General features: G+C 41.2%; 1 protein-coding gene across 1 annotated transcript; it reads left to right on the top strand.

Moving 5' to 3' along the window:
- Nucleotides 1-3,654: 3,654 nt before the first annotated feature.
- On the top strand, nucleotides 3,655-5,712 carry LOC308290223 (FACT complex subunit SSRP1-like; the record flags this gene model as incomplete). Its single annotated transcript, XM_080731998.1, has 1 exon — nucleotides 3,655-5,712. One exon carries the CDS (start codon nucleotides 3,655-3,657, stop codon nucleotides 5,710-5,712), a length of 2,058 nt encoding a protein of 685 aa, XP_080588124.1.
- Nucleotides 5,713-12,811: the final 7,099 nt, after the last annotated feature.

Genomic DNA, 12,811 nt, shown 5'->3' with positions numbered 1-12,811 from the left:
ACTATAACTATTTACCTTGCATATGTCACCTCTGTAATTTAATTCATTAATATATTTCCAAACGTTCTCTTTTGAACTCCTACAAGACTTCTGACAGTAGCCTATTATGCCTTGCCTGTTACAGATTACCTAATTTAACAGATCACACAATGGACTGTGGATATGCCTCCATATTTTAAATACATTTTATGATAAATATTTGATGTAGCTACCATTATTCAGTTTTGGGGTAAACTAACTAAATATATGTATTATTGTAGTTACTTTTGCAAATGTGTAGGCCTATTTTCAGCTGAGAATGTGTCTTGCTTTGAAGACATAAACACTGCAATAATATTTAGTTACTATTTGGTCAATATTCGCAACTGATCCTCATTTTGTACATGGAAAAAACAATTCACTATCATGTTATTTCTCTGCCCCTAGACATGCTGCACATGGTTGTGTGTAAAGAGGAGGTTTCTCCTGAACAGGAGAGGAGCTCCAGTCTGCTCCAGGAGGAACCAGAGCCTCCACACATTAAAGAGGAACAGGAGGAGTTACTTCAAAGACCAGAGGAGCCTGATGGATCAAAGTTGACACCTGCTTTGAAAAGTGAAGAAGATGATGATGAAGAAGAAGAAGCCATCTCTTCACGCTGTTTTGAAATTGAAGTTGAACTTGAAGCAGACACTGAAGACACTGAAGAGTGTGAGGAGACCAGTGGAGGTCAGTCATCTTAAAACACACTTTAGTTGTACTAAGGTATAGCTAATCCAAACCTTTAAGTCATAACATTGATTTCAGTAGTGTTCTTGGCAACACATGTAACCTTTCTACAGTCTTTTAGAACTACGTTGCATTGCCCACCAATATGTCTGAGTCATTGTACGTGTCTGTCTGTGACCCTTTTGTGCCCATATATGAGGATATATATGTCTGTCTACCTGTGTCCCTTTTATACAATTTACAATTTAGGCATTTAGCAGACACTCTTAAGCCAGAGTGCTATGGTAAGTGCTATGGGGTGGAGTGTGAAGAGGTAATTCCATCCCTGACAATATTTGTCATAGTAAGGAACCAGTTTGTCTTTACTCACAAATACAATATGTGAGAGATCGTCATAATCATGCTACCAGGCAGGTTACTAGGGTGACATTGTTAAAGAAAAACCCAGAACAAATGCTGCATGTAGATCTGTAATGTATAGGGCAATTATTATATGGAACAAATTACTGACTGATCACTGAAGCACCCAGTAAGGCTAGTTTTAAGAGACTCCTTAAAAGACATTTGACCAATTACCCTCATTTTAGTTTAAATTAACTGACCTGTAATTTAATGGATTGTTAATGCTTAGTTGTCGTTATTTGTTATTGGATTTTTATTGTCTTGAATGTTTTTGTGTAAGACCTTACATGTTTTTATTGTATTTTTTTGTGGACCCCAGGAAGAGTAGCTGCTACTTTGGTGGCAGCTAATGGGTATCCGTATGAATAAAGAATAAAGTATGAATAAAGAATAAAGTATGAATAAAGAATAAAGTATGAATAAAGAATAAAGCGAACTTCGCTAATAAAGCAATAGGATGTGGGTAATGAAATGTGGTACCTAATTACAAGGCGTTTTTGTTATGCATGATTCACATTTTCTCTTTCTCTCTAACCAGTGATGTTAGACAGACAGATGGAGGCTTTCCAAGTTTTATCCTTAACATTTGTACCCCCCCCCCCCCCCTCTCTCTCTCAGGAGCCAGATCACAGTCTGCTCAGGTCTTGAAGAATCACTTGAAGAAGAGACACAAAGACGTCTACTGCCGAATGCTGATCAATGGACAGATCCCCTCAGCAGCCTGTCAGCAAAACACCAGCTCTGTAACCAGAAACAAAACACACACCTGCAAATATTGTGAGAGGAGTTTCAGTTGGCCAAGTAACTTGAAAGTACATGAGCGTATCCACACTGGAGAAAAACCTTTCCACTGTAATCATTGTGACAAGAGTTTCAGTCAGTCAGGTAATTTGAACCAACACCAGCATGTTCACACTGGAGAAAAACAATTCCATTGTAAACATTGTGACAAGAGTTTTAGTAGTAAATCTTATCTGAACAAACACCAGCATCTCCACACTGGAGAAAAAACCTTTCCAATTTAAACAGTGTGGCTCAAAACACCACCAGCATAAATGTCCAGTCCACTCCGGAGGGAAAAAAAAACTTTCTACTGTAAATATGGAATTTTACCTATTCGGGTTCAAGGCGTATTGTATTTACACAACATCAGATCTCACTTTTAATTAAACAGATGTAATTTGGTACAGGAAGTGATAAGACAAAATGTAAAAGCTTAAATAAGTCCATTTACACACACATATATATATATATATATATATATATATATATAAAATATTATTTTTGCAGAAATCTGTGAATGGTAACAATCCGCCAGCATAGGCAGAATTTAATTTGGTGTGAGTTCCCTATCAAGAGTTTCAGTTGGTCAGTTGTGTATTCACACCAGTAAGAAAGTGCTTCCACTGTAGCTTTGTACAGTAGCAAATGCATTTGGGTCCCCCATCCATAATCAATCATATGGACATTCCAACATATGGGCATATACTACTGAAATCATGGACCTCCATATGACAGGTCGCGGTCAGTCAGGGATCTCGCTGTCTCTCCATATATGGGCATAAAAGGGACAAGGACGGAGAGATACAGAGATCTCTCCGTATATGGGCATAAACAGGACAGGGGTAGACAGCCAGAAATGGACATCTCCATATGTGCACAAAATGGACACAGAGCGACGGGTACAACAGACTAAGCCCTAGACACTATGGTTCAGACATATTGGTTAGGCGTGAGTCTTTGGTCCTGTTGATGTTGAAAGCCAGGCACTATTCTGTCAGGTTCTCCACCCCTCTCTTGTAGGCTGTCTCGTCATGTCAGACCTCACCATCGTGTCATAGGCAAACTTGACCAAAAACACAGGTTGTCTGAGCAGTTCAAAATAATGAAACTTTTTGTGTGTGGTGTCATGAGGGATGGAGTTTGTTACTTTTAATTGATAATGAGCACCTTATCGATCCTGCTTATTGAGCCGGGCTTTTATCGAGTCCACTATTGAGTGTTTTCTAATATTTTGTTGTTGTGTGACTGTGAGTTTGTGGCTGACCACCATCTATGAAGATGACAATTGACAAAAGTAACAAATAATATCATTAAATATCATTAAAACAATCATTCATTAGTTTGCAATAAGTCTTAAATGGAAGTGTTATTCTGTATTATGAATAGTACTGTAATAACTTCTTGATCGCCTCTTGTCTTGATTTGTGGGCCGCTATGCTCGTTAACAAGCTTGATAAGCCCAAAGCTTATTGATACCGGGTAATCAATACATCTGTTATCGAGTTTGTAGCGGACCATTGTTTCGAGCTCCATCCCTAGTCATGACACTGTAGCGGCCACCATCTGTTGTTACTTTATATGGTTAACCTGTGATCATGGTTTACCATATAAGGTATATATGGTAGACAATTTTAAAGTTTAATCGTCACAGAGGTCTAGACCATAAAAAGCAGGGTTTCCGCCAAAGACGCGTGTTAACCTTGAGGTCGACGCTCCTAGTCAAAGTGACAGTGAGAGCATCAGTCATCAACTGTGAATGAGATGGGAGACACATTGGAGTTTAATGGGATTCATCAGGAAGTCAAAGGCCTCTGGAATGATGGACGTCTGCGTTTCAGCAAGCAGAACGTGGCATACAAGAGCAGCAAGACGGGCAAGCTGGACAGCATCCCAGCTGGGGAGCTTAGCGCGGCCCAGTGGAGACGTGTGTGTTTGGGACATGGCATCAAACTATCAACCAGCAATGGACATGTCTATACATATGACGGCTTCAGGGACACAGACTTTGAGAAGATCTCTGACTTCTTCAAGGCTAACTACAGGGTGGAGCTGACCGAGAAGGACATGTGCGTCAAGGGCTGGAACTGGGGCACTGTCAATCTTTCAGGGCCTCTGTTGTCATTCGGCGTTGAGGACGACAACGCTGCGTTTGAGGTCCCACTTTCCAGCGTGTCCCAGTGCACTACGGGCAAGAATGAGGTCTCCCTGGAGTTCCACCAGAATGACGACGCGGAGGTTTCCCTCATGGAGGTCAGGTTCTATGTCCCGCCCGGCCAGGCGGACGAGGGACACGATCCCGTGGAGGCATTTGCCAAGAATGTGCTGTCCAAGGCTGATGTCATCCAGGACACAGGAGATGTCGTGTGTATCTTCAAAGAGCTGCAGTGTCTCACGCCCAGGGGAAGGTATGACATCCTTATCTATACAAAGTTCCTTCACCTCCACGGTAAGTCGTTTGACTTCAAGATTCCCTACACCACCGTGCTGCGTCTCTTCCTGCTTCCTCACACGGACCAGAGGCAGATGTTCTTTGTGATCGGTCTGGATCCTCCCATCAAGCAGGGCCAGACTCGCTACCAGTTCCTCGTCCTGCTTTTTCCCAAAGAGTCGGACGACAGCCTCGCCCTCAACATGAGCGAGGAGGATGAGCGCTGTTTTGAGGGCAAACTCAGTAAGAACATGTCAGGCCCTCTGTACGAGCTAGTCAGCAGGGTGATGAAGGCTCTGGTCAACCGCAAGATCACTCTGCCTGCAGACTTCCAGGGCCACTCAGGTGTCCAGTGCATCACCTGCTCCTACAAGGCTTCCTCTGGCCTCCTGTATCCCCTAGAGAGGGGTTTCATCTACATGTACAAGCCATGTACGATGCACCTGCGCTTTGACGAGATCTCCTTTGTCAACTTTGTCAACCGAGGCACTACCACACGCTCCTTTGACTTTGAGGTGGAGACCAAGCAGGGGAACGAGTACACCTTCGGCAACATTGAGAGAGAAGAATACAGCACGCTGTTTGACTTTGTCAATGCCAAGGAACTCATCATCAAAGACAGAGGCTTCGAGGAGGGAATGAGAGGTAACGCTGACGATGAGTACAGTGACTCTGACCATGATCAGCATGATGCCTACCTGGAGAGGATGAAGGACGAGGGCAAGATCAGGGAAGAGGTAAGTGACGAAACAGAGGGAGAGAGCGACGAAACGGAGGGAGAGAGCGACGACTCTTACCACCCCCAAGAGGTGGATGATGACACTGCATTAGAATATGATAGCAACGCCTCATTGAGTCTCAGTGACAGGAGTGAAGGAGACGACAGTGCAGATGACGGCGAAGGAGATGGAACGAAGATGATACAGGTCAAGAAACCCGAAGTCTTGCAGGAGACGAAAGAGAGGAAGCCACGCAAAAAGAGGAAGCAGAAGGACTCTGGTGGCCCCAAGAAGCCGATGAGCGCCTACATGCTGTTTCTCAACTCCAATCGTGAGCGCATCATTTCACAGACCCCAGGCATCTCTATCACCGAGATCGCCAAGAAGGCAGGAGAACTTTGGAGACAGTTGGGAAAGGAACAGAAGGAGGAGTGGAAAGAGAAGGCTGGGGAGGCTAGGGTGCAGTATGACAAAGCCCAGAAAGAGTACAAGGAGACTGGTGGAGTCGCCATTCCTCCCAAGATGGAGATCAAGAAGGCAGGCAAGAAGAGGAAGTCAGCAGAGAAGGCTCGAGGAGGAAATGAGAGCGAGACCAGTGAGGAGAGCTTGTCAGACACTGACCGCAATGAATCTGATGAAGATGAAGAGGAATCATCATCATCAAGGCTTTGATTTACCCATGCTCTGAATTGGCGTGTGGGGGTGTCCATAGGCTAGCCAGTGGCAAATTGAGTCTTTGTCAGCCATGTGATTGGACTATGATCCAACCAGCAGGCTCCTACCGGCTTCTTTCACCCTGGATCTACCTACACTTCTGGTTGTTTATGAAGAGTGAAATAAGCGGTGACTTTCATTAAAGAGCTGGTGCCATAGTTTTGTAATTTTCCTGTCTATGGAGTTAACATGAGTCTAATAGACCCCCAGGTGTGGTTATAATAAGCAAATACTGTCCTCCCTGTGTATTTGATTTCTTCCCGAAAGCTGAAAGCATCTGAGTCAAAAGGCCCAATTGAAATACACCGTTTTAATGACATCATAAAATCATCCCCTCCCCATTTTACCATACAGCAACACTGTGGTTGTGGCTTACTTCAGCTGGGCCACCACCCACCTGACAACCAGGCATACTTAATGGACAGGTGGGTGTGACCACATAAATGAAAACATAATTTTAACACTTTCTGTACACTTTTTTTGAAGAAAATCGCACCGTGGTGTCAAACACGACACACGTGCATATCTCCTTGTATGGGCTCTTCTGTCCGTGACATCAGCTGTGGTGATGTCGGCCTCTTCGTACTTTCTATGACGTTAGTCTTGTGTGGCGTTAGTCTCACAATAGAGAAACGAAGCCATGTCGTCATTTGTGCGTAATGACGCCCTCTAGGGGGTTCATGCTGGTATTGTTTTGTATTCAAATCGCCATTGGGAAATTTGCGATTGCCGCATATAAGGACTGTGTTAAAAAAATAAACACACCATGTGCGCGTTTCTGTCAGCGGGGGGGTTCTGCATAGTTTATGATATTCATTCATATCTGATATAGCCTGTTGTCAGAGAAAATGTAATCAACGCTGTCCTAAATGTTGGAAACTACAGAGAGACACTCGTGTCTGGGACAGACTGTCGCTGAGAGCATGTCCGCGCACATGGTGTGTTTATATTTTTAACACAGTTCTTATATGCGGTGATCGCAAATTCCTCAATGGCGATTTGAATACAAAACAATACCAGCATGAACCCCGTAGAGGGCGACATTTCACGCCATTTCACGGAAGTGACATCACACTTCGCTGCTGAATAAGCCAGACGTATAGGAGTGGTTAACAGCGCTCAAAAAATATTCCTCCAAGTATTAATCATAATACCTGATGATCATGTTGTGGGGGGGGGGGGGAGGGGAGCTTGGCCGATGCCATGCTCTGCAGGATGGACATACATTTTCTTTTTTATTTTGTAATATATTTTATTGATTTTCAAAATATTTATTGGACATGGGACAAGACATTACAACCAGTTCATGAGACATTAATACAGCTGGAATCCGTCACTATATCCTCTCAGTCATCTAAGGATCTTAGAACACACTAAACAAACAAAAACAAGACTATAACAAACAAAAAACTAATCGAAAACATAACAAGGCATCACAGGGGTCTATACATCAAATCTCAAACAGTTCTCACATATTCAAACAAATACAAAATGACACAAACTATACAGAAGTCAGATCCTGTAGGGCACACAGGGAGAGAACCCAGGCCCAGAGCTGATGACTGATGGGAAAACAGAGGACGGACGTACATACAGACAAAGCCAATTGTAGGAGCGGTTAAAGGATAACTTTGTTTTTTTGAAGCGGTGAAAACCGCTTCCAATGAGTGGATTTGTGTGTCCCACGCCCATATATGGTCATTTCAGTCCAGAATGAACATGTTTTTTCAAAAACAAAATGTGTGTTTCATGTCCATATATGGTCATCTCAGTCCAGAATGAACAGGTTTTATCAAAACAAAATGTGTGTCCCATGTCCATATATGGTCATTTCAGTCCAGAATGAACAGGTTTTATCAAAAACAAAATGTCTGTCACCTCATGTCCATATATGGTCATTTCAGTCCAGAATGAGTGTGTAGTGTCCGTCCCGGTCTGATGATTGGATACTTTGAGGATTGGTCAAGCTTCACATGACAATTCGGCCCTCCAGATAAAATCATTCATTCATTCAGAATATAAAGAATGTATAGATCACAGAGTTCATAACTCTAGAACACAGAATAAAAGTTCAGCGCTTCACTTCGAACCGAGGTTTGATTTTTACCACAAGGGTTCATATTTTAGATAGTCATTAGAGAAAATAAGAGTGTTAAAATGTTTTCATTTACTTCTACTTTCTATCCTTTTAGTGATTTTAACGATTTTGATTTGCATCCATGCCCAGGTTGGGGGCATGGATGCAAGTGGCTAAATATGTATTTTTTAGACACAATAAGCCCATTCCCAAGATGCACCGCAATCTTTCATGGGCAGATGTGACTTATGGGGGCTGGTGTAAATACAGTAACAAAGACATTGTCAGCTTATTGTTTCTAAAAATACATATTGAGCCACTTGTACGCATGCCCCCACCCACTGAAATCAAAATACTAAAATGTCTAAAACTATAGTAAGCAGTAAATGAAAACATTTTTTAACACTCGTCTTTTCTTTTCTCTAATTACAATCTAAATGATTAACCCTTGTTGTAAAAAATTAAAATAAAGTTGTCCTTTAACTCCGCTCAAAAAAAGAAAAGAAAAAAAGAACACATGTTATGCCCAGTCTTAAAGTTTAAAATAAGAATTGAATACATTAATTATCAATATGAGGCATCTAAAAAACAGTGTTTTCTATGGTAGTGTGATGTGTGTGGAGCTGATCACGGTTACGAGTACATCCGATAACAGGAGTATTGCACAGTAGGTGGTGTGTGTATTCCCCACTTATATCGTTCATGTCTTTCATGTCCCCAAGTAGGCCGGCGCCCATAATTATTACTTGCGCAAGCAGAGCATGCAAGTATTGCGATCGGTATGTAGGTATACATACATACATACTGTACATACATACATACATACATACATACATGTACATACATATATACACATAATACATACATACCATACATATGCTATACACTTAAACTTTATGTTGGTTTGTTTACAGTTGAGAGCGAAAACAATGTTGCACATTAAGTTAATCATCTGGGGACCGCCCAAAATAATTTGGGGACCCGACCCACAGGTTGAGAACCACTGGTCTAAATGACATTTTAACCTTTGCATAAGGGTTCTAGGGTCAAGTCCACGCTAGGGCTAAGGTGGAGTCTGAAGAGGTGAATCTTCCTTCACATTACAAGATTTCAAACAGACTCTACCCATTGTGATGGTAAATCACAATGGTAAATCACAATGGGCGATCATAATTAAAGGGAGCCTCTGCATATCCAAAAACTGTGCAAAATCAAGTTCTTTATTTTTTAGTTTAGACAAAGTGCAAGCTTTTGGTCATAGACCTTCTTCAGGCATGAGACAAATAAAACAAAGGACACACTCACAATTTCTGCACGTTTTATCCCTGTCACTCTTTTGTAAATGACAGTATCTGTATTTTCAATTCACCAAACCATAACATATGGCTTCATTGGTTAATGTATGTGTTGTAATAATAATAATAATAATCTAAATCTGCAAAGTAACAAGTAACAAAATATAAGTACAGTATTAATTACATATTATTACACAATAATTCTCAGGTAAAATATACTAAAAATGCTTAAAGATTGCACCAGTGGATTTGGTCAGATTTGTACAGAGACAATAAGTGTTGATTTAGATTATTTTTATTTGATTGCAATAACATTGGAACTGTAACACACAACACAATGCACTAGCAGCAGATACATTGTATTAATCAAAGAGCGAAAAACTCATCTTTTAAAGAAAAAAACAAAAGAAATTGTCCCGTCGTCACCAACTGGGAAAAAAACAATGACGAAACAAAAGCAACCAATAGGTTAGTCTATTTACAAGTCACGAGTAGCAGCCGCCTGAAGGTGACTTTTCATACCAATTTTGAAGGAGGCTAGGGATTTGCTCTCCTTTAAGGCTTGCGGAAGGGCGTTCCACATGTTGGTGGTATAGCAGTACAATTGCAGTGTTGTTTTTGACAGCACATTTTGATTTCGTTTTAGTCATAGTCTTTGGAATAAAATGTCTTTTAGTTTTAGTCATAATTTAGTCACCCCGAACAGTTCTAGTTTTAGTCTAATTTTAGTCGACTAAATATCATAATGTGTATTTTTGGCAGTCCTTGATGGCATCGTAATGACTGATTTTACACTTGGTTGCGTGCTGAAAATAGCCGATCTACAAGCTCACAACGCGTCGCACTGCGACGCGTTGTGAGCTTGTAGATCGGCTATTTTCAGCGCGCAACACCTGAGAGCAACCAAACATAAAATGACTGTCTTATCCACTAGTCCCTCCCTAAGGTTTTAGTCTAGTTTTTATTTTGTTGACGAAATTGGCAATATATTTAGTCTTAGTTTTAGTCATCATAGTTTAGTTTTTATTTCGTTTTTATTTCGTTTTCATCAGTGAAAAAAACGTAGTCGACAAACATTTTTCGTCCTAGTTTTAGTCGACGAAATCAACACTGTACAATAAGATTACATGGGAAATACAACTGATTACATGGGGAAGACCAGGTAACCGCTGTATGTCGTTTGTTTCATTTCATCATCGTAGACCCCATAGCCTGCAGGGAGCTTTATGTAAACCCTGTCGTTTTGCTGCAGCTCTATGATCAACGAATTAGAGATGTAAACGTGTGCCATGGCTATGTCGTTCCAAAGAATCAAATTCTCCGTACCATTGGCAGGTTTATGGTACAGTTTCACACCCATAGACAGATTTTCGCGGCGGTCGTGAACGGTGAATCGGATGGAATACAGTCCTCGCACTGGAGCTTTGAACTCGCCTGCAGCAGAACAGAACAAAACAAACACACACATTTGGTGGATCAGAACATTCCACCGATATCTCAGAGCGGCAACCACAACTGCTTTTAAAAAAGATATATTCAAAGAAAAAAAAAGAGTCAAGATTTTTCAAAAATAGTAGATCTACAAGCGGCACCGTGAGCTTGTATATCTGCTATTTTTCAATAGTTAAAGCATTAAATAAGTCTAGGCCTAAATGGGTTTTAATGGAGTTGAGAAGGGCAGTACCTGTAGATGGTTCGTAGGCGCCGCCGATGTTGGTCAGAACCTCACTAAACTTCAGTATTTCGTCGTTTGCATAGGGTCCCATGGAGCGCTGGTTCAGTCCAGCAGAGAAAGCCACCTTTCGTATGCCTGTGAACATCCAGAACCCGGAATCAGAAAGTCTTTATTGTCATTGAGGTAGAAGTTCCGTTTCAACAACAAGGAGAACATGTCACTCTGAAGTCATCGTCAGCACCGTAATTGTTTTTATTTCAACTCGGAGGAGAATTCAACCTTTGTCAAGTCCCGCCTATTGTCCCGCCCCTCTTCACATCCATTGGTTGCTGTGTCTTGGTGGGACACTCGGTGGGACACTCCAACCACTACCATTTTAATTCAGTTGCTTCGTTCTTGTTATTCTGTGTTCAATTCTAATTTCAAACTTGGTTTCAGTAAAATGGAGCTGCTCAGTGGCAGTAAAGTGACTCAGCATGTTTTAAAATGTTGTTATTTCTCCAAAAATTACGTTTTAGCAAATTCAACATAAAAGGCGGAACCAGGGCAGGACAAGGCAGATAGAGCCTGTCAGTCAGGGACCAACCAGAAGGCTAATAAAGGGTGAATTGAGGGGCAGGCACTCATTTTCAATGTAGCCGAGATACAATGCAATGCTCAACACTCAATGCAATACTTAAGAGTCATTCATATATACATATGAAATACGAAATACATGAATCAGAAGACAGAAAATACTCTGAAAACTAAGAGACAAACCAAAAAATGTAATAAATTCCTGAAATTGCAGATAGCAGTGCTTATCACCAAGTAATTGTGTTCACCATGTTTGAAGTTACTGGACTGTTGAAGAAATAATCTTTAGATATAACAAAAATTGTTCACCTGATGATCCCACGTCCAGGGCCGACACAGCAGTCTGCAAGGCTGTAATCACATGAATTAAGCCATTTAGACCGGGGTAGCAGATATTTGAGTTAAAATGCTTTTAAAAATATATATTCAAGACTTGTAAAAGAAAACACATTTTCAAAAATAGCAGATCTACAAGCTCGCAGCGCTGTGAGCTTGTGTATCTGCTATTTTTCAATAGTTAAAGCATTAAATAATTCTAGGCCTAAAGCTTTTATGGTCTTTTAAATCAAGCAAACAGAGCAAAGCAACACATTAAGAAGAAAATAAACAAGAAAAGTGCAACTGGAATTGTATATGAGGGGGGGGGGGGGGGGGGGGGAGTTTTGAAGAAGGGGAGTTTTGAAGAAAACGGTAAATGGTGGAAAATCTAGTGTAATTTTGGTTCAAAACGTAATGTGGGCTGTAGTGCCACCATGAGGCCGATTCGAAAGCTTTGAGGTGCAAGTTCATCCTTGGCCAACTGGGAGTGGACAAGCTAGGAACGAACACACACACACACACACACACACACACACACACACACACACACACACACACACACACCGGCCCGGCAGAGACAAAAAGCATGGACACATAATATTATTCTCCGCAGAACCATCTAGTCTACTTGCCGCCCATAGAGCCCCATTGTGAACCCGGACATATTGAGTACACCAATGTTTTATGTTAGAAATGTTGAGTAAGGGTCCCCAGCATGTAGAAACTGCCGGATGCTAACTTGCATATGTTGAGCAATTTTCATAATTTGCATAATTCGATTTATTTAGCATAATCCCCCATAATAAGGGATAATATGTCAAAAACTGATTGGCCGATTTGAACAATATTAGAGTGGTTTTGGGGGTTATTGAGGATGCTGAATCCATTTTCTAAATTCAAAATGGCCGTTTTAAACCGGAAATGGCCTTATACCAACTTAAAGTGGGGTGATTTTGATACTTTTTTGTTGATTTTCCAGTTGGTATATGGCCATCGGTTTAAAACGGCCATTTTTAATTTAGAAAATGTCAGAAATGGATTCAGCATCCTCAATAACCCCCAAAACCACTCCAATATTGTTCAAATCGGCCAATCAGTTTTTGACATATTATCCAT

The sequence above is a fragment of the Nannobrachium achirus genome (genome assembly GCF_963921795.1).
Source record: "Nannobrachium achirus genome assembly, chromosome: 8".
Classification (NCBI taxonomy): domain Eukaryota; kingdom Metazoa; phylum Chordata; class Actinopteri; order Myctophiformes; family Myctophidae; genus Nannobrachium; species Nannobrachium achirus.
The sequence above is the reverse complement of the archived record's forward strand: the minus strand, read 5'-3'. Positions and strand labels throughout refer to the sequence as shown.